This window comes from Numenius arquata, chromosome 19 (assembly GCF_964106895.1).
Source record: "Numenius arquata chromosome 19, bNumArq3.hap1.1, whole genome shotgun sequence".
Taxonomy (NCBI): domain Eukaryota; kingdom Metazoa; phylum Chordata; class Aves; order Charadriiformes; family Scolopacidae; genus Numenius; species Numenius arquata.
In genome coordinates this window covers 10,168,573-10,191,300 of record NC_133594.1, presented here as the reverse complement: position 1 = coordinate 10,191,300, position 22,728 = coordinate 10,168,573, and the positions used below count along the sequence as shown (strand labels likewise).

General features: G+C 44.3%; 1 protein-coding gene across 1 annotated transcript in view; it reads right to left on the bottom strand.

The window, feature by feature from the left end:
* DAB2IP (DAB2 interacting protein) overlaps positions 1-14,934 on the bottom strand; it is a 157,135-nt gene extending 142,201 nt beyond the window's left edge. The window contains exon 1 of the mRNA XM_074161288.1: positions 14,645-14,934. Coding sequence (XP_074017389.1) covers positions 14,645-14,765 — 121 coding nt within the window. The 5' untranslated portion in view covers positions 14,766-14,934. The remainder of the gene's footprint in view (positions 1-14,644) is intronic.
* Between the last annotated feature and the right edge of the window lie 7,794 nt (positions 14,935-22,728).

Below are 22,728 nucleotides of genomic sequence, written 5' to 3'. Positions count from 1 at the left end.
GAGGCTCATCCACCTGATGCAACCTCAGAAGCAAGAAGAACCAAACAAAAGGGCTTCCTGCTTTTCTAAATATTTATAGAAAGCTGCAACGTTTTGGGTTTTCCCCAGTGCAGGATAAGATCTTCAAAGAGAAACTTCCTCGAATTATCAAACCCCTGAGACCTTTCCCAGGTTATCACACATCGCTGGGTCCAAAATGCTGCTCGGTATGTATTGCACCAGGATATGTTTTTTTAAGCTGCCGGGGTCGAGAGCATCCCACTGAGTCCAGCGCCAGCAGGACACTAACACAGCACTGTAAACACAGCACATTCATTTAGGACCTAGGGCTTATGGATATTTCTGAAACTGTTTCTGTAAAATAATAAACACACTTGAATTGTTAACTAATTCAAGGCATTTGAATCGACAGAATAATTAATCCTTACTACGCTTTTGTGATCCCCCCCCAAGGCTTCCAGGGCATCAGCAGCAGAAGAGGCTGCCAGGAGCTCCCGCACCGCAGCTCTTGTTTAACCCGCTCAGCATCGCTGCCGCCTCCAACGCAACTTCCCAGACGCTGCTACGGAGCAGGTCACTATGTGCCACAAACACACAAACAAATACTAGTGCTGTTTGCTTTTCACTTCGCAAGTGGGATATTTTCACATTTGCATTACCTGCTCTTGTGAATCACAGCTAGTCCCAGAGATCATCAGGATTGTGCTCTCATTAGTGGGAATGAAATACATTAACTCCTTTTGCTTATTCATCTCTCTTCACGCTCTCCCCCTCTCCTGCTCTCCTCTCACGCGCAATTCCAGGGATCAGCCGGGGGAAGAGACAGCATGAACAAAAGCAAAGAGAACGGCTGGAAGGAATAACCAACGAGCAGGCACTTCCCGGCAAGTTGATTTTCTGACATGAAACTGTTCGGACTCCAAACAAGAAAGGGAGGCACAAATCTGAGCCAGCGTCAGAGAAGTTAGCAATGAGAAAACGTCTCCCTCAACTCACCAAAAGGAAGCTGTGCTTGTCAGCAACGCACATGCCATGGCACTCCGAACAAGCCAGGAATAAGAGGAGAAGTAGAGATGATGACTTCATCAGAGGCAGCGAGAAAGGGAAGTATGACTGGAATGCCAGACAAGCCAGCAGCGCTGGGGAGCCGCGGCGGGGGGCCAGCTTCCCGCACCGCACCGCAGCACGTGCTTTGAGGAAAGGAGACTTTAGAGGACAATAAAACTTCACCAGATCGTCTGGATGTAATGGCAGAAAACTAAGAGCTGCTCAGAACCAAGAGCTGGCGGAAAAGGTCCCGCCGGCAGCCCTGGGAGAGGCCGGGCTGGCTCCGTCCCTGGGCCACGCTCCGCCAATGCAGGTGTGCTCCTCCCTGTCCTACCCATGGGGTAGAGCCCGACATCCCCCTCGGCCCCCGGAGATCACCGGGGTGGAGTTTCTGCGAAACCAGAGGGAACAGGAATTACCGGTCTCCTGCTCACGCAATTACACTCCTTGAATTAATTTTATTGCTTAATGAATTTAGGTGTTATTCCTCTAATTTCTACATCATCTAATAACTCCTTAGTACAAACCCAACACAGGAGAGGAGGAGGCACATAGTGACTGAAGTGATTTATTTAACATGGCTCACAGTAGCATTTATGAATTAAAACACTCCCTGGAGAACAGATATTTGCAGCGCCTGTGTGATTGCAAATACTCAAGAGAGGCTGCAGAAAAATCTACATTTCAGACAGCTTTGGGTGGCCACAGGAGTCCAGGAGGAAAGACAGATCTTTAATCTGAATCCAAAGGGACGTTTAGAAGCTGCTGTTAGAATAGCGGCACTTCTTAAAAGTGGAATATTACCCTGGGAATAAACAATGACAGAAAATAATAAATACTGAGGTGAGCCAACTCTCCCCTTCACGAGGCATGAGTTACTTTGAATGGGAAGCAGAGATGCAAAAATGTCTGATTTCCAGTGGAGAGAGGTCAGAGAAGAGGCACCGGCAGGTTCTGGACCCCCTCGCTCGCTCTCTCCTCCTGCCCCCATCAGCTGGACCAGAAATGCAGCTGCGAGGCCAGTCTCATTCTTCAATTACCTGGAGAACTATCTCTTGGAACATAGCGCCCAATGCCCTGCTGATCCCTCAGTGAATTCCAGCTGATCCCTTACAGCAATATTATAACCATTATGCCACACAAAATTAATTAAAAGCCAAACCTTTATTAGGCAATAAAATTGACGTTTAAATAAAAATGGTCGTGAAGCAAAAGTTTAGGGCAGGTAATGCTGCCCTCTGAAAAATCAGACTCATCTAAAAGCAAAGCTAATGAACACTCAGAGCGGGTAATCTCTAGGCTAATGAAAGTTTGCATCACCACCACTTGTGATGTTAGAATGAAATTATTTCTTTTTGCATCTTAGAATCTCTATCTTAAATACACTCCTATAAAGCACAGCAACCCCACTGGCTGTACCCACAGCTCTTCTACATCAGAATCAGGAATTTACTCCTCACTGATTTAATGCTCTCAACAAAAATAATTTTACATTTTCTCGTGCTCTCGTTACCTTTTCAGGCAATTAAGGACACTGTTTACAGAACTACAGCTTGTAAAAAAAATTCTCACCTCTCTAACCATTTACATACAGAACAAAAAATAAATTGGGATCATTACTTGCCTTTTGTCCTACACTCTGGCACAAAATACTGCCAATTAAACAATTAGAGGCTGGTTGTATGGTAGCCACTAGCTAACGCTATCCACAGTGACTACACCAAACAGATCCAGCTTCTTACCACCACCTTCGTGTCCCTCACACGTGACTTAAGTGTTACAAAACCACTATATTCAGCTTAGCAGGGGGAACGCTGTCTCTGACTCAACTGTGGCCCTGCCTGAAAGCACAAAAAGGCACCTGAAGCACCACTCGGGGACACACAAGAAGGGTGGCTGGGACAGTGGTGTGAACTGAAGAGCCCTGCTGGAACTGGCTGGAAAACAGAAAACAATTCAACTCACAGGAAGCATCACACCACGCTGTTTCCCATCAGCAAAAAATTATGACCATCTTCTCTCAAAGCGGAACTAAGAGCTTCTGGAAGAAGAGCTTCTTCTTTGTTAAATAATGATTTGAAGTGACATTGCCCTTTGCCATAGCACACTGTGCACTTTAATGGATCTCATATCATCCCTGTGTCAGGTTCCCGGATACCGTGTTCTGTGTAGTATTTAATATTCCTCATACCGCTCCCAAGGAAGTGCTATTAATGGCTCTCGAACCTAGTACTGAAAAAAGCCGTGCTATTTCTCTGTGTACTTGATACGTATCAGATATTGCTCCATTTTCTCTAATATAACCCAGTAATAGAAGCCTTTTCCCAGCAGCAGGTGCTTTTTGATGCAAGCAGAAAGGGGACCCCCCTGCCCTTTTCTCTCGCCTTTCCGAGGGCTCTGGCTGCCCAGCGTTGCACCTCCTCTCCCCTGGGAAGCTCAGCCAGACCTTCCAGCCTCCAAAGCCGGACTGAGCCGTCCCTGGGACCTCCCCGCAGCGGGACAAAGGCTTTGCCGCTCCGCTGGAGCACGGAGGCAGCTCCTCGCTAGAGGGAGCTGAAGCCCCTTCTCTGGCAGCCGGGCCCGCAGCGCCCGCCCCGCCGGGGACACGGGGCTGCGACGCCCCGGAGAAACCTGCCTCCGCCACCCACCAACGGGTGGGATTTCTCCCTGGTGGGGTTTATCTGCTGGTTTAGTTGATGTTCAGTATCGGTGATGGCTAAGAGAGCTTTTCTTGTTCTTCTAGTCAGCCAGCTGCCCCTCTCCTCCGGCCGCATCCCCACCGCAGATGCTGGACCACGCACCGCCTGCCACCTTCTAGCCTAGAGACAGACATCTAGGGCAAGTTCTGCCCTCCGAGAAATTGATGGGCAATATATTCTTTACCTGAGGAGACAGATTAGACATATTTATGGAGAAAAAAATACTCCCAGAGGGCAAAAAGGAAAGGAGAGAATAGCACAAATGGGAGAGGAAAGCTTGGATAATTCTCAGCATGAGGAGTCTGAAAACACAGAGTAACTTCTCTGTGCGACAGAACTGAAGGAACGGATCAGATCTGCATACAAAAGAAGGACAGAGCTGGAGGTCCCCAGACCTGGTGCCAGGGTGGTGCCAGGGAAAGACTATAAGGCATCCAGAAAATTAACCCCCTTTCTAAAAATAAATAGCAAATCACGGTGATTGAGCAGCCTTCATTACAAACTCCGCTTTACTGTCTGGTATTTTTTAATTAGATATGTATATATATATTTGGTATTTTTATTCTTTATTTATCAGTCTCTGAAATAAAATATGTATGATATTTATCTTTCTTTGGTATGATGTCTAGAGAACAAATTCGTCTTTTGCTAACTGCATATCATCAGCAGCCTTTTCTCCAGGGTAAAACTGAAATCAAGCACAGACTTAAAAAATACATCAGAAAAAGACGAAATTCTAGCCTGGTTGAGAACCACATCGTGGAGACTGCTAATACCCTGGTTAAACTGGAAAGGATGATAAAGTGAAGTGGAACATCAGCTTCCTCTTATGTGATGATAAAGACAAGCTACGTGGAGTCTGGAGAACAAGAAGTCAGCTCTGGGGAGATTTAAATTAGGTTCATCCATCACGCTTAACATTTCTGCAGAGATTCAACACCGGTACCATGCTGCTTTTCTGCAGCATTTCATCAGCACAGAGGCAAAAAGGAGGAACTTTTATACTCGCTGTAATCCCTGTCACTGGGGACATAAACGGTGCCACCCGTACACACCATTGGGGATGGGGCAGGGAGGACACAATCCTCGTCACCTTGAGACTGCCTGAAGCCCCAGTGGGCTGAAGCACCGTCTCTGGCCAGCGGCCTCTGCAGACCGCTGGCCCAACACAAGGTGGCCATCAGCACGTGGTGGTGGTGGAGGACCAGAGTCACCCGCCAGAAGGTCTCGCAGAGCCTGGCCAACCTGGCAGGATCCTGCAGCAGAATGGCTGGAGAATGGTCTTGCTCAGGGATTTCAGTAGGGCGGAGGCAGGTTTCACTAACCTCACGGGTCTGCAAAAGGGAGTTGGAAACCTCACAAGAGCAGATCGAGCCCTCTTTGCTCCCAATTTCAGGGAGAACTAAAAAGTATAGAGGCACATAGTGCCACAGTGGGAACCCCAGCGAGAGGGGAGATGCACATCCAGATCACAGCCATGGTTTTGCCTCCCATCAACGAGATTTGCCTCCTTGGCAAGGTCTTCTTCTGCCTGGTTTGGGGCTTTCTTAATAGCTGGCTTGGACAGGTCAACTATAAAGCGGTTCAGAACAGTTTACTTTGTGTGTGGAGCAGCAGCACAGAATAAACAAAAACTTTGGGCAGTTTAATTACTAGGCTATTTTTCCAGTCGTGCACGGAGGCTGCTGTAACAGGTCCGTACTGGCAAAATGCAAATTAAATAAATAAATACTTAATTTATAAGCATGATTCATCAGAGATTTCATCTTCTACAGCAAAGAAACAGATGTTCTATTGATGGCACTTCATTAGAGAGATAAATGGGGTCACATACATATCTCTATTCACATCCATCTGCATAACAGACCAAACATTAAGATTTGAAATTCACATAGTACATGCAGCTCTTACATCAGCCTGAAAGGGTCTTAATGCCCAGAGCCAATTAATCCAAGTTAGATTGCCTTAACATTGGAGGAACTTTATAATATTGTTCAAGAAAGCAGAAGGTTGGGATTTAACGCTGGCTATTTAGGGTACAGTTTCATTGGAAACAGAAGAGCAACAGATTTTAACTAACTGGATTTTTGGACAAAATCTAGTACCCCTCCTGATGAAGCAACTCAAAGACAGCATTAAAAAGCAGCAGTGACAAGAAAGTCTGAAAACACTCTTCTTCCTCCAGTTACAATTATCAACGGTTAGGATTAGGGCTAATGTTAGGGAGAACTGAAAATTTTTTTTCCTGTTTTTCCAAATGTTTCTGCAGAAGGGCTAAAAGCTCCCCTACCAAATAGAAACAAGCCTCCTTCGTTTTAATATGCATTAGATAAAAGATAATGTTTCAAAAGAGTGTCACCTTCTCTGCCAACCTGATATTTTTCAAAGGTGAGCGTTTACACCAATGTTGTGCATTTGCCGGTGTGCGGACGTGGAGTGTACGGTCACACACACCTCAGGATACAGCGTCTGCAACACGCTGGCCATTACCCCTGTGCCCTGGTACCCAGGGTGCTGCTGGAAACGCTTCCCCTCCTTACCACCCCTACTCAGCCAGCTTTCCTCCGGCTATTCAGACTCTTTTAAGCAATTAAGCTTCACTTTTTAGTTTTCAAGCAAACATCGCCAGTGCCAATGAAAGAGACAGGAAAACAACATTAAATAGCAGTCGTGTTTTCTTATTTCATAAAAGTAAGTGTGCCACAGATGGGCGTACAGAAACCACCATTCCAATAACTACATTCCTTTACGCAGTGAACCTGCAGCAGCTGTGCGAGCTTTGGGATTGTGTTGCTGGGCTTTTTTAAGTGATATTCACTGTTTACCTGTGTAGTAGATGACAAGAAGTGATCTAGCAGGGCTATATTCACTTGTACATTTCCCATCCTATTTTTGAAGCGGGAGGGAGCGGGAGGATGCTCTTACCTACACTAACACCCACACCTGCATTTTCTGTCCTAAAACCCATGCAGGGTGTACGCGGGGATTCCTTCCTCCACCTCTGAACCTCACTGCGAGGAGCACTCCGGTAGCTCTTCAGCAACACACCGCAACGCTGCAGAGCAATTTAGCAAATGTTGTGAACAACGTTCGCTCTTCCAGGGGAGATTAACACACTACACCCCACTCTCAGAAACTGTATCCTGGTAATCGCCCAAAATTCACCTGGTCCTAGAAGTAAAGTTATGTAAATGAACACCAAATGTTCTCACTTTAAATACGCCAGCCAGATCAAAATTTCTCTCATCTAAGGGTATAAAGGTAATAACTGTTAACCTTTGACTGCTAAAAATGTAAAGGGAAAATATCTTTCATTTAAAACTTGCTCGTTTGGTTACCATGGACACTGCTTAATCATGAAGGATGACTATTACTTGTTCCTATAGTAACCAAGAAGCTTAAGAAGCATCCTGTAATTTAACTCCAGATGCCAAATTTTACAACAGTCCACCTATTACCACATTTGGATACTTCAGAACAAGCCCAGGCTTGATCTCCGACTCTACAGGAAATTCACTGATGCAGAAGTGCTGCAGGAAATCAAAAATGTGAGCACATAACGTACAAAAGAAACTTGCACTTCAAATAAATTGGTTTCTTCAAAAAGAAACATTAAGTGCTCAGCATCTGAGAATTCCTTTTGCAGTGTAAATGTTAATGAAGCAAAACTTTGGCTGTCTTTATTCTTGCCAATGTTTCTCCAAGTCTATACAATCGCAGGGCATGTTTTTCCTCAAAGTGGATGCTTCAATGCTCAACTTAAAATGAACTTCTGCAGTAATGCTGAGTAGCCAGGATTCATAACAGAACCGCCAAGACGCCCAGCTCTCAAGAACAAACCCGCAATAACAACACGTGTCCCTCATGCAAGCAAGAAGCCATGGACGGGACAAACCTTCCAAACCCAGGCAACCAAGGTGTTGCTCTAGACAACTTTTAGAGTATTTCTGCTCATTAAAAAAAAAAAAAGGATAATAATGTGCCCAGCGTTACTCATCACCATAAAGCTCTGCCTTCAGCACCACCAAAGATGCTTTAGTCAGCAGCTTTGTCTCCCGTGGGTTTGGGGAGATGAAGCTTCCAGAAATGTCCTATGGCTGACACCATTTCTTCACCCTCTCCAGTTCTATATTGGGACTGAATTCACAGTTTTCAAAAAGCCATCAGTTTTCACATCCACTGATTTCCAAAGGGGTCTGAGGAAATGGTTTAAAAGCCTGACCCCAAGGCTGCATAAACCAGTGGAATGAGTAAGGAAGTTCTGGGGTTTGTGTACCTTTCTAAATATGCATCGACACAAACACACGGGCAATTAATATCTAAATGTGAAATATTCTCTGCAGTGTCTAAAAGGAAAGTAAACTACCTTCAGCCAGTGTCTGAGTTGAAAAACACAAACCTGATAATGCCAAATATGGAGAATGACCCAGCTCCTTCCTGGCTCCATTGAGAGCAGAGTAAATTAAAGGATTATAGAGTGCCTTCAGTGCAATAACTTAAGGGATTAGTGGCACACTAGAAGACCTTCAAGGGAAATACAGGTTTAAAAGCTTTAAAAGGCAGCTCTGTGTCTAAATTGTTTGGACTGCCACAGCTGTAAGGAGACAAACTTACTCTAATACATAAGAGATCATGAAAACTCTGCTGAAACCCCTGTAAGCATGTTCTTGGAAGCAATTCCTTTTTGGAGTCTGACCAGAGTTTTTAACCTCTTTCTCGTTTATTACCTATGGCTTTTAGATAAAAACTCACTCCGCATTACATGGGAGCAACTCTGCTACTTGGTTCCTTTCAGAGTATCAGCCGCAGTGTCAGAGGAAAGCGAGGTCACTGCCAGAAGGAAAGGACTTAAAATAGAGATAAAGCAAAAGATGCGCAAAAAGAGACAACGCTCAACCTTCAACTTGCCTGAAAGTTGCTGGTACAATTTCCAAATTTCTGTCACAGCATTAAATGAGCTGTTCCTTGGATAGGAATTTCCCAAGTAACTCTTAAGCGGTATTGACAATTCTCACTATTTTATCAAGATTGTTGCTGTATTTAGTTACCTCTTAAAGATGCAGCTGCTGGGACCATGGGACGTTCAGGCAGTGCTCAGGGCACTACTGCCACCGTGCTCCTGCTGAAGGGTTTATCTAACCTTTGCCTCCATAGATAAGAAATTCACTCTAGATGTTTATTAAATGGCTACTTAGAATTCTACATCCATTCTTTTCATATCAAAACAATTCAAGAATTCCTCCATCATGCACTACTTCCCAAGTTATCAATTTTAGTATAGATTTTTATTAGGCAATTAAGCATTGAACAAATATGGCAAAGTCTCAGCTGGAGCTCTAGCACTAAAGATAGCACGGCTGCTGGTGAATAGTTCTTACAAAACATACAGCTTAAAAAATGCTGCATATCTTTTCTATGGGCATCTGTCAGCCACGGTGTTAAAATTTCAATGAAAAACTCCAAGAGTTCTGTGGTGAAACAGAAAATGCCACAAAACAGACTTGAAAAAACAAAGCGAGGTCATTAAAAACTGTGAAGCAGGAAGGTCTCCTTTTCCTGACATTTAAAAGACACCACCCTTGGAAAAAAACCCTTATCACTAATGTTTATTACTGGCCTCTTCACTCGCCCGCTCCCAGTCCTTAAACGAAAAAAATTGCTTATGGAATATTTTTTAGAAAAATTACATGAATTCTAAGGCACATCATTTGGATTCTTCAAGAAATCTCACATACAGGGGACAGGTGAAGTGCACACATGTAGTCCTTTGGCTATCCAGAATATATAATATAATACAATCTAATTGTACTGGTGACTGGCTACTGACGTGATTATCTTAAAACTTGCGACTTCAAATCAAGTAAATTATAAATTAAGAATGGGAAGAGCGATTGTAAGCTTGAACTGACCCCAGTGCAGCCCAACGATGCTTGTGAGGGGAAGGTGGGCGATCGGGGCAGCCCCCACAGGGTCCCAGGTCCAGGGACTGGGTCTCGCCCCAGAGGCCAGATCCACCAGCCAGACTGACCAGTAATACGTTATTATACTCATCTTTCTTTCCAGACTTGAATTCCTACTGACCATACCTCATTCAGTATGAACCACTGGTAGAGAGAGATGTGCTGAAAAGGCAAAATCACTCATCTTGTCAAATTTTGTAGGATATGAGTCAGAGAACAACAGTAAAACCAGAACATTTTACTCAGGTTTCTGCCAATATAAATACACGCGATACTTGCCTTTGCAAGGGTAACACTGTCTATTTCAAACTTCTCCATGCTGATGCAGAATCAGCTTCTTTTAATAAAAAATCATTTTCTTTGGTCATACGGTCTATTAAAAGCTGTTAAATATTTGTCAGAGAGACATGGTCTCTCTCCACAAATTTATTGTGTAACGATCCAGACCCAACCCAAAAGCTCAGAACCAGAACCCAGTACCAGAAGTGAGTGAGAAGGAGGAGGTCGCAGTAACGTGTGCTCTTCATAGGCAGGGGCACAAACAGGCTACAGGACAAAGTCCTGCAGAGGTGGAAAGGGAGAAGTTCCACCTGGAATTCCTTGCCGAGCACCACTTTTTGTTAACATGCTGCAAAATAGATTTTTCAGCTAAGAAAGATTAGAGAGAAGTGTGCAAAATTTCAGTTGGCTTTAAATATAATAAAACCTCCTTTGTTGTTATGTCATTCTCTTACACGCTGGGACAATTTTCAAGTCTCTGCTTCCCTTGTCCCAGGCAAGTGCCTTAACCTCTATTGGCTATTTTGGTACAAGCTGGTCTCTCATTTATCACTTAAAAGGTTTTGATTTCATCAAACAGAGAGAGAAAGACTAAATTCCAGCTGTTTTCAAGAGATGTGTATCTGAATAGCCTGCGCTGAGAAAAAAACCAGCCTGACCTTAGCCCCCAAGCTCTGGGTGTTTGGTGTACTAAAATACTGAAGATCAGTCAGTTTTCTCTTCACAGCAGCCATCAAAGGACAAGAAGAAGAAAGGCTGTTTAATAAAAATCCTTTTTGTAGAACACCTTGAAAAGCATTTGTTATAAACAGAACTTAGAGCAAGACATTTATGCCCAAGGAGCTGACAGAGGCAGAAGTATCAGGAACACTAAACCTTCAAGATCAGGAACTCCAAATGTTCTCAGATTCTTAGAGCTTTGATGACAACTGATTGCCTACAGAGTTTTACAGAAGAAAAGGCCTGAAGCCAAAGCTCTATTTGGCTCAGAGATGAAACTGTGAATGGAGCACCCGGGAGTAATTTCTATGAACAAACTGAATTTTGAGAACACTTGCCACTGAACCCTGTTCCTTCATTCTCCCCGTAATTAAGCAGAAGCAGAGGTACCATGAAGAAAGCCACAGACCGGAGTACTGCAGGCAGAAGCAGGTGGTGCTTTTACGGAGAGTTTTCCTTCTACCCTCTCTGCCTCCCAAGTACCTTCCACTGCAGGAGATGGATCACCTGGTAATAATCACAATTACTGCCATGATTCCTCATATCCTTACACACATCGCTGAGCGGAACAGATGGTCTGAGGGAGAGATGGGGGTTCTGCAGGTAGTTTTTTTAACTAACTAATGTTTACCTGCAGCGTGTCCTGAATCCCTGTGGAAAGCAGAGCCTGGGGATTTCAGACATTATCATCATTCTAACAAAGATTAAGAGCCGGGTGAAACCTGTCTTACTTATCCACTATCAACAGTTTAAACAGGCTGGAGGCAGGATCACACGCCCCTCCTGATATCACACCTTCCCACTCTGCTCTGGTTTGCCCCCCCCGTCAGTTTTACTGGTCTTCAACCATTCCAGCCCTGGACTTCTCAAAGGAACAGACTGACAAACATACTGAAACGTGTGATGAATGCGTTAAAAGAACCAGAGAACTCTAGAATAGAGGATACCATCACACAAACCATCAAATAAGGTGGCTGTCATTGCCAACAGCTGAGAGTCCCGTACATTTTTCTGCACGCTACGTCAGATTGTCTCCATCTGGAGTCCCAACAGAACGCGATCCCCTACTTTCCTTAGATACTTGCATAGAAAATGCAAATCCTGTTCCCTTCGCCTATCTAAAATGTGCTCCGGCAGAGCTTTCCGGACCGAGTGGTTATCTCTGTCTTTGTGCCTCAGGAAGCAAGACCAATTTCCCAAACGAGGTCTCAGCTCTACCAGCCACCGCCTACGAGTGCGATGCAGCCGAGCAAGCCACAACCCCAGCCTGGCTTCGGCTGTTGGTCCTCGGGCCACCTGCGCTCCACAGCAGGCAGCGCTCCTGCAGCAATGAGCATCAGAAGGACACGCGGGGAGAGTGGGAAATGGCAGTATATAAATAAATGCTTTCAAACACAACTTCTTCTCCATTCAAGGAGGATGCCTGATATAAACTAGAGTGGGCTGAAAGAGGTTCTCTGACTCAGAGCAAACAGGTTTTGGAAGAGGAGCCATGCTGGCAGCAGATGGCAGCACCTGCATCTCATGGGTGCTCCAGCATCAGGGATTTATCACCCAGGACTGATGCAGGACAAACAGTGAACGGTTCCAGATGGGGAGAGGGGGTTGCCAGCAGAGATCTCCTCCTCCCTGGTAAATGTGTAACAACCGCCTCATCTTCAGCAAGTTCCTTCTCCAAAAGCATGGTGATAATCTGCTGAAGTGACACACCTTGGAGAAGCTCCATTTCCAGCTGTCACTGGGGTAACCTGGGCTCCATGGGGATCTTGGCAAAGGGTCCGGAGACTGTAGAGGGCAAAATGTTGCCAAGAGGATGTCCGGGAAACACACATGTGGCAAAACGGACCATTGCCAATTCCTGTGAAGTAACTCCAATACTCATGCATTTATGGCAACCTCCCACTAAGGAGATCTGATCTCTGAATATCTCAGCTACAGACAGCAAATTGCAGTGCAGAGACACGGTTGAGAAGGGGACCCTCAGCTCCTTCCTTCATCCAGACTTGTAGGCTTTGGAAACAAACATTACATCAAACCCAGAACATCTAGAACCTCATTCTGATTTCAGCATTCTCCATAGCTCCTGCATCCCTACAGTCTCCTGCTCATTAACCTTCCAGGGGGTCAAAACTCCCAAGGAAAGGATTTCTTTTGCTGCATTCTAGCACTTCCCTTCACTCTGCATGGACCGGGTATCATCAGCCACTCCAGCCTGGCCCAGGTCCCACTGCTGACCCACCCCATGGTCCCGCTGCACGACACCACCAATGCACAACTTGCTGTCCGCACCTCTTACACAAACATGTCAAAAATTAAAAGAAAATTCTCATCCAGATTTGCAAATCCCTTCAGGATCTACAGATAAGAGCTCAACTAGTGCTGAGCTTTATGATCCCCCCAGCAGGAGGAATCCTGGAGACAAAGTCTGACAAATACAAAATACTCAGGGAGAGATCAACAGCAAGAAGATTTCAGTCGGTGCAAATCCATTTCCTTACAAACATTAGGGTTGATTTCCATTTCCATCAAATCTGCCTCTATATTCTTGTGTTCATGACGAATTACGTTGTTAAGTTCATACTGGGTTACCTAAATGAAATCACACATTTCGTTTGTCACAGTAACTGAAATGACAGTAAAATATTTTGGTTTTGAACAGTATACAAATAAAGGGGGAAAGGGAACTGTTACATACTTGTGAGTTTACAAACACTCTTCCCTGACAGGCAAAACAACAACAACAAAACAAACAAAAAACATGGAGAGAAAAACACTGTTTGCTTAAAGGAAAAGATGAAGCTCAGGAACTGATTTAGCTTCCTATTGTTTTCTCAGTAATGATTCAAAGTCCTGAAAAAAAGTACTGTATGCCAGGAAGAGAAGAAAGAGGACACTGCACTGAGCCAGAGCCTACTTTACAATCTGCTTCGTAAATCAGAATTAACTCCAGTGAGAGAAGGACAAGCCTGGATTTGCACAAACACCTGATTGCAGTGTTGCAGTTGTGCTTTTTATTATGGCTTTTTACTCACACAATAACAAAAAAAAATTATTTTTAATTAATGGCTTTGATTAAGCTCAAGACATTATAAATATGAGTGGATTGTCACACTAGGGGCCAAGCACAACCCTCTCCCCTCCTTTCCGAAGAGACAGCTCAACAGCAAAATGACTCAAAGACTCCTGCTTCTTTGACTGCTTTAACAATAGGTATAAGCATCAATAAACATTTATTTCTCACTAGAAGAGAAAGCCAGAATAGCTTATTTTAAAAATGCAACTGGGTCAGCAGCTGCCTCAAGTAGAATAAATGGGCTGCATGAGTGAGTATGCCCTAAAGAAACATTACTCTGTGGACGTAACTCCTGCTGATGAGGACAAATAGGCCCTTTTAGAGCAGGATTTTTAAAAGCGCAAAGTGATTTGGGAATACAAGTCCCATGGGTTTCTGCAGTGCCTCGGGAGCACAATCTTTGGGCTCTTTTGAAAATCCTACCCCTAAACTGTACTCAGCTCTGTCATTTCAAAACCCCTGGTGATGCTCAGCACGCGAAAAACAAGAAGTTCTACCAATCCATCTTTGCACACAGATACCATCTCTTAATCAAGGATTTTCAAATCTCTATAATCATCAATTAGGCCTCCAAACATCTCGGTTAGCTAAAAAAAGGAGTTAATTATACAAATTGAAAAAGACTGAACCGTGGAGAACTGAAAAGCCTGGGTTAGTTACAGTTACACAAGGTGGAAGGAAGAGCACCCCAGCATCGAACGCTCTCCCTCCCCGCGGCACCGCACCAGCCACTGACCTGCTGCAAAACGTCTCACGGGGAGCGGGGACACGCACACGTATTCCCACTGGTCATAACAAAGCTACCTGTAAGCAACAGCACGGATGCCTTGGCACTGTCAATTAAAGAGAACGGGTGGTGCAATTACCCCTACTAAGCGGCCTGTTCCGGCTCCGGGATCTGCTTCGCTGTCTCTGAAGTCGTGACCTCCGGAGCAGTCGATAGTAGTAAGACGGTCTCCCAGAACTTTTCCTGCTGTTCATTGACATTTTTCTATCTATTTTACACACACACACATGCAGGCACAGGTTCACTCTCCCCTCTGGCAAAGCAGCAACAGTTCCAGCCTTTAATTAACTGGAGGTTGGTTCTTTGGAGTGGAAAGGGAGAGGGGGGGAGAGGAACTCTTCACTTTACACATTTGAAAAGAAAAACAACGAGAAGAAAACATAAAAAAGAGAGAGGGAGGAAAAAAAAGCACGCGGCACCAGAGTACATGTCTCAGCTGTGGGAGGACTTGCAGCGAGCAAGATAAACTGTACTAACAATTCCTGCCCCAAAAAAGATAAGCCGGCTGGAGTTGGAATAGGAAGCCAGGGTTGGCCTGGGCTCTTGAGCAGTGAAGAATAGGCTGGAAGAAATCCTGGACTGGATCCTCGCTGCCGGACAGCCACATCTGATCAAACGGCACTGCAAAAAATCAACAGCTTGCTGCCCGAAAGCGGCCGGTAGCCCTGGGGGCCGGCCAGTCTCTACCTGCCCCAGCCATCAGATCGTCGCCGAGATGAAGTTTCGGGGCGGCTGGGGCTGCAGCGGGAGGGATCTACGAGAGACCGGGGTGGGGAAGGGGATAATGATTTCCTGGCCATGGGACACATGTTAATAATCATCATGGAGCAAAAGCCCCGGAAAATAAAGTGAAACTTGAGAGGGGAAAACTTTAATTAGAAGTTGAATGAACAGAGCTCCAGACTCCCCTGGAGGCCCATTTCCTTTCAACATTCAAACTGAGTTATAGCACATCCCACAAATTAGAGAAAGAGCCTATTTACCATTTGGGTTCTGATGGCAGTGAAGATTCTGCCTCCGGCTCATATTGCTCAATAAAATTACATTTCAATGGGCAGAATTAACACTTTAAGCCACGGAGGAAAAGAAAAGAGAAGGAAAAAAAAAGAATAGACTAACCAGATAAAAAATTTCAATCCGCATTTACAGTTTAAAAAGGGCAGAAGTGAATTGTCCCAAATACTTCATCTCAGCTCCTTCCCTTCCCAGCATAAAAAACACTCTGAAGGAAGAGTGATAGACAACATCTCAGAAAAGCAGGATGGTGGCCAAGATCTTAACGCGCTGCCACTTCTCCTCACCAGTTGGCAGATAATAAAAAACCCTGATCGGAGCGGGATGAACTGCAAAATGACATTTGCACAATCCTTCTCTGCATTGTGTCCCAGTTTTGTCATTTTTCCCAGACATATTTGCAAATTTATCTTTGTGGTGTCTTGCGAAGCTGCAGGACGAGACAGGCCTGGCTGGGGACGAGCTGCGGTCCCTGGTTAGCAGGAGCTTCTTCGGAAGTTTGAAAGTTCCCCGGATTATACTGTGTTGTACCTTCAGTAACAAGAGGCTGAAACTATCAGACTTAATCCCCACATCCTCTACCACCAACCACCCACCTTAATCTCAGGATTTCATACACTTGCGCAGTCGTGGAAAACATCAGGATTCTACAAAATCCGTATTTTCTTATTTACATGAGCAGTAGAACCATGAGGTTTATCAGCTGAGAAAGGCCCTTCCAGGAGGAAAAAACAAGTCTCGATCTTCAGGGAAGTCCATGCCTGGTTTTGAGGCCGGACGGCAGGAATTCGGGCCAGCTCTCAGGCAGCAGGAATGGGCCAATCAAGGGGGCAATGACAAGTTCAGGTCAAGGAGGCAGATCCCAGCTGGACAGCAGAGGCTCTGGGGGGGGATGCTGCACAGGGACATTCCTCTGCTGCTCCCACCCCACGCACCAGCCCTCCCCAAATCCCACATCAGATCCTAGCAAAAAGGAGAAAGGCTTCAGTTACTACACATCTGCCCTCTTCTTCTTATCCACAATAATAATTTTTTTTTCATATTTGAATTAAAATAGATTAAAAAACAGCAACAATAAAATACAGGAACAACCAAAACCTTTTCCCAGATGACCAGAGACTCGTCCTGTGCAGATGATTCAATTGGCAAAGAAAGCTGAGAGTATCTAGAAAACGGTGATGGGAAAGTCTGAAAATACTGAGGTTCAGTTAAAGATTTGCTACAGACAAGAAGCCAAACATTCAGGTGTCTCTCTGCATTTTTGTGTCCTAATAACTGAGTTCATAGCTCTTAAGAGAATCTTTTTACAATTATGCTTTTATCATTAGAAATGCCTTTAAAACAGCCTATCCAATTTATTTTTTCCCTTTGTCATTCCCAACAGCAAAAAAAAAGACACTGATGGAAATGAAAGTTTAAACAAAGCCATTTTAAAAGCTCCCCCACATTCAGACAATCCGAAAGGGGAAGGTTCACATGGGTTGGTTTTGCTTAATTGGAGCCAGGTGACTCATCCTCAAACCACCTGGGATGGGGGGAGCCGGGGCGGGTGATCCCCAGCCTCTGCGGGCAGGTGGGAACCATCAGGAGATGCGGGAGTCACTGCGCATTCACCCACATGCGCTTAAGCATCTGTTCCATGTTTAGAGATTTTTATTTTTAATCAACCTAGTACCTTCAGAAAGGTTCATACAGGTGACCAAAAACCAGGGGAAGTTAATGAGGAGCTATAAACTATCACAAGAGAAAGTGGCCTTGCTATAAAAGCATGAATGGCTGGGAGTTTCGCTCAGGTTCCGCCAGCTTGTCTCTGTCCCTCTCACTTCAACAACGTTTTTGAAGGCTCTAAGTTCCGATGCTACGTAGCAGCAGGCAACAAAATGAATGACCCATCTGGGAGGGAATGTGAATGGTCTGGACCTTTCCAATTAATCCAGCACTGCTCTTTTTTTTTTTTTTTTTCCCCCCTTTCTTTTCTTTTTGAAAGCCACATCCTGATACAAACGCTCTTTTGTGTATAGCAGAATCTATCCCTTGCAAACGTTAAATATATTAAGTGCTCCGGAGGAAAGTTGACAACATTAAAATCTCTCTCTCTCGAATAACACATCGCAGTCTGGCTGTTCCCTCCAAAAAGCAGAAGGACGAGTTCAATCACGGGCTCTGCTGAATCTCTCAATAAGAGGAGCAAATGGAGCCAAACACAGCCAAGATTTTTGGGGTGTTAACTCATCTTCCCCAACACCGAACACAAACCTAACCCATGAAATTAAATATCCACCAAACCGTAACATTTCAGTAAAATATCCAGTTAGATAGACTTTAGAGGAAAATTAGAGCGCCCAGAGCTGGCCTGGCGTCCCCCGTCACCTACTCCTGTCATTCTGCCATTCAGCCTTCATAAAACTGGATTTATTTCACTCCTTTACCCAAACTACCAGCATGTGGATACATTTTAAATTAGCACCAAAATAAGTTGCGGGATGGAGAGCTACACAAACACCGCCTTGTTTGCTTTGCCATCAGAAGGCTGCCCGAGGCTTCGCTCAGCCCCACGGCAGCCGTCCCTCCCCGGCGGCTCACACTTCCCTTTTTTATCGTTTGTTTATGGCTTTGTGCTGGGAAAATAACGACTGCACTTCAGAATGCACATTCCCAAGGCAGCCCCTACCACTAAAACCTCTTGCTTTCCCAAGGGGCTTCGGAGGGAAACAATCATTCCTCTTAACTCCCTCTGATTTTATGGCAAGGAACCTGAATTCCTCATTCTGAAAGTGAAAGTTTCCATGCTCTCTCAGTAGGGCCCAAGAGCTCTATTTGTACAGGCACGAGGATACACTGATTTGTCCACACACGTAATTAATGGCCTCTGAATTTAGGCTGCCTTCTGGAAGACGGCAGCTTTAGTAGTTTCATTTCAGTTTATAGTATTTTTTTCACAAAGAACTGAACTGAGGCTTTCGAAAGTTAAAACAAACGAAGAAGGAAAGGTTTTGCCTTGCCCAGCAGGGAGAGGAGTGGTGGGTATCAATCAGCTTCATTTCAAATTTGCATTGGGTCAACGAACTGCAGACAGATCATTGAGAAGCTGCTAAAAATCAGACTGCAGCCCAGCTTTCCCTATGCCAGGTACCTCCACCTCTGAAGAATGCTTATATTCCTTGCACAGTCTGAGGCAAAACGAATAAAGGAATAATCTCTGCAAAATATCAGTCTGTTAAAACACAAGACAAATATAACAGTGTTCCTGCCAGTGATCCCAGACACTCTCAAGATGTGCCCGCTCGAATTCGCTTCCAAGCCCACTGCAGCCTTCAGTTCAGAATCCCACGAAGCTGGAAGATTTCCAGGCTTATTGCCTCAAGGCTACCAGGGACACACAGGCTCATCTGCAGAGCCAGGGAGGACGGGAATTTCCTTTGCGTAAGGATAACTTCACTTTCAACTCAGCTGTACCCATACCAAAATCTTCAGTGCCGTATTTGTTTGAAGACCTTAAAAGGGAACTTTCATGCACACAATTAAAAGTAAACTATTTCTTTTTAATATTTTAATGGCAAACTGATTATTTTAAGACTACATACAGGCAAATCGGTTTCCTTACCACCTTAGCTGGAATGTAACAGCTTTTTGATAGCCTGGCAACAGTGGTATGCAGATTTGGGTTCAAAATGGGAAATAAACATTTAAATTAAATTTAAGCACAGAATTCATTGTTCTCCATTTATTGAATGGTGTCACAGCTACCAAGACACAAGACACTTGCGGTCTGTATGGTGATGAAATCCAAATGTAAATGGAAAGCAGTCATTACACATAATATAGATATTTAAAGATATTAATGAGTAGAAAAAGCAGTGCCATATAAAAAAGGCAAGAGGAAGAATGGGCGTCTGAATAATTTAATACTAAACAAGTGTTCAGGAAGTCTCACGGAAGTCAAATCAGGACATGAATTCTTTCAGCATTAGTGTTCCCTACCTACAGATTATTACCATTGTTTACTGTCATTATCTTTATTATATATTTGCTATGGCGGTGCCCAGAGATGCGAAAGCGGCTCAATGTCCCATTGTTTTGGGGTCTGCACACACCACCAGTTGAGATGAGTCCTTGTCCACAGCACGTATGATCACGTATGATCCCACTAAACGCACACACTATTGCACACACCGCAAGCAAATAATTACCGTGCCCAGCTCCTGAATGGAGACGTGAAGCCCTGGGTGGTTTATACAAGTCATTTGGAAGGTGGGGGTAGAATTTGGTGTATACCCAACATCCCATAGTCCTTGCCCACAGAATTAATGGGGCTTCTTCGCTCTCTCAAGACAATCCCCCAGTGATGAATAAGTATTAAGCATAATAATGTCTTTTCTTTCTACAGCGTCTTTCATTCAACAGAGCACAGACGCTTTTGCAAATACTTGCTCAGCTTTTTAATGTACTTAAAACATATAAACTTCCTCCTTGTCACTCGGGTTAAAAAAAAATGTAAAGGAAAGCGCCCAAAGTTAAGCAGGAAAGTCAGTTATTTGGCTTCCAATAAATAATGTACTCATTTTAAGAATGTGCCATCAATATATGTTTTAAAAATGTGAACAAAGAGACTTTGTAAATATCACACACAAAAAAAGGAAGGAAGAGAAATAAAAATAGAGCCTCGGAATTCAACCTCTAATTCCCAACAAATCTATCAACAAGCTGAGGTTTGGACCACACTTGATTTCTGCAGGCAGCAGGCAGCTTCTGGACAGGGGGAATTCAGTACAACGTCCCGGCTCCACACCAGTGTGGAACAGGCAAAGGGGAGGTTACAAACACGTTATCATCGTGCTGGAAGGACGTGCGGTGCTGTGTGAAAAACACGGGGCGATTCCCGTAGGAAGGGTTACAGTAACGCGGAGGAGGGTCGGGGAGGCTGAGAACCCGAGCGGAGACGTTTCCTGCGCCACGCAAGGAACTCGGTGCTGCCAGGGAAGAGGGGAGAAGCACACGGACTGACCTCAGAGCAGAACACGCTTCCTGACCGCTTCCCGGTAGAACAATAGAGCTAAAGAACATCAACTTTTTCAAATCAGCTTTCAACTGGCTGGGGGAGACCAAAATAAAATCAGTTAACTTACTCTAAATTTATTGACAGGTATTCCTCACGATAAAGAATACTCTGCTCAGATAACTTGGTTTATAACCTGGCTGGTAATGATGCTAATAAAATTTAGAGAGTCAAAATCTATCTTAAGATATGTGCTACGATTTCAATAGACCGAATGAAGTAATTAAACACACGCAGCCCAACACAAATCGAAGAAGAAACTTTGACCAGAATCAAACATCCTGTGCCTCTGAACAGCCTGGTGCTTTCAACGACTCAGGAGAAAAACAACCATGAGTGTAAAATCTCCATTGTACAGCAAAAATTCCCATACCAAAAAGAAAAACCTTGTAAAAACCCCCACATCCAACAAAGCTCCTCATACATAAAGGGGAACTGCACAACACTTCCTACCACCGTGCGTCTTCCATGAGTAGCTGCTGGGAGGAAATATTTGTCTAAGCCTGATTATTCTTTACAAAAACCCTTATTACCAAAATAAAATGTTAACAATGATCCATTGAGTGATTAACGGAGTAACTCCAGCTCTGGGTTTCCAAAGATCTCCCGTTTCCTTCTCCAAGACAAAATTAAGGCAGTTCTCAGCGCTGACCCCTGTACGCTGACCCACCGGGCTCTCCGTGCACTCAGCTTCCACCAGCCTCAGTGTGTTCATTGAGCCTCTTTTACTCCTTCTCCGAGCACACTTGAGCTAACACTGACATTTCCAGGGGTCACCCACTCACCCAGACTAAACCAAACACGTTTCCTTTGAGCAGAAGGATCCCGCCATAAAGAACTCCCTCGGACCGAGGGCCCCGGCGCAGGAGGAGTTGAGCCCAACACACCAAACGCGCCGGGGCCAGGAGCACTCCAGACTCCAGAGATTTTTGTCAACAGGAGAATGAAGAATTGCCTGGGTTGCTCAGAGATGATTCACCACAGTCTTGTAATACAACTGTTCGGAAATCTTTTATTTACAATAATACACAATGATGGGAATTTTTCCCCAGATTTGTGCTAATATTAACCACGACACTGACCACACCGTAGTGCCATTTTTCTCTTCGTGATTTTTTTTCTACTATCATGACTATCTTAAAAATAGCCTTTTTGTTCAAATGAAATATTCAGAAAAAAAAATGTTTTTTCATTTTTTTTTCAGTTGGAAATAAAAGCACTTTTACATTAGTCCTTACCACTTTTCTAGTATACTAAAAATTGGGAAAATTGGCTTACTTACTGTGAAAAAATAAACTGGAAGATATTCAAGACCCTGCAAATCTCTCATTGAAAATTTGAGGGGAAAAAATGAAATGTATTTACTAAAACATCACAGCATAGAAAAGTTGTTGTTTATTTTATTTTAAAGATAAAATGTCCTTATCTTGTGTTTTTTAACCACCTTTTAAACAGCTCCTCTATCTTGCTTTCCAGAAGCACGTTGGCTCTGTGGGCCACCTCCTCTCCAATTTTGCACTGTTGTGCAGGTGTGGAAGATTTCCTGTGAGTGACAAGGACTCAGTATGTGCTCAATGGGTAAGATTTAAAAGATGGTTGGAGGAGAACTGACTGAAAAGGCAATCTTTTCTAAGACAGCTCGTGGAAGGCTCCCAGAGAGCTTACAGGTGGATGGTTCCACACTTCCCAGGGATCAAACCAACCACAGTTTGCGCCTTCTAAATTTGGTCATTTATTCTTTCTGAAGGCATCTCTCCATCCTGACCAGATGCAGTCTCTGTTATTCAGTCAGTAGCAGACATACGGCTCGTTTGGGACCATAGAATAGAATCACAGAATAGCCCAGGTTGGAAGGGATCTCGAAAGATCATCTGGTCCAACCTTTTGGGGGAAAGGGAGCCGATGAATTCTTGTCATCAAAGAAGACTTAAACATTGCAATAGGTAATGCAGGAGAGAAACCAACAAAGACAAGTACTGCCGGTCAAGTCTTGCAGAAAGCAGGAGCTCACAGACCCCTCTGCGCCATTGAGGGGGAAAGAATAGAATTTCAGAAATAAAGAGGGAAGTCTAACGTCTAATAAATGTGTTCTA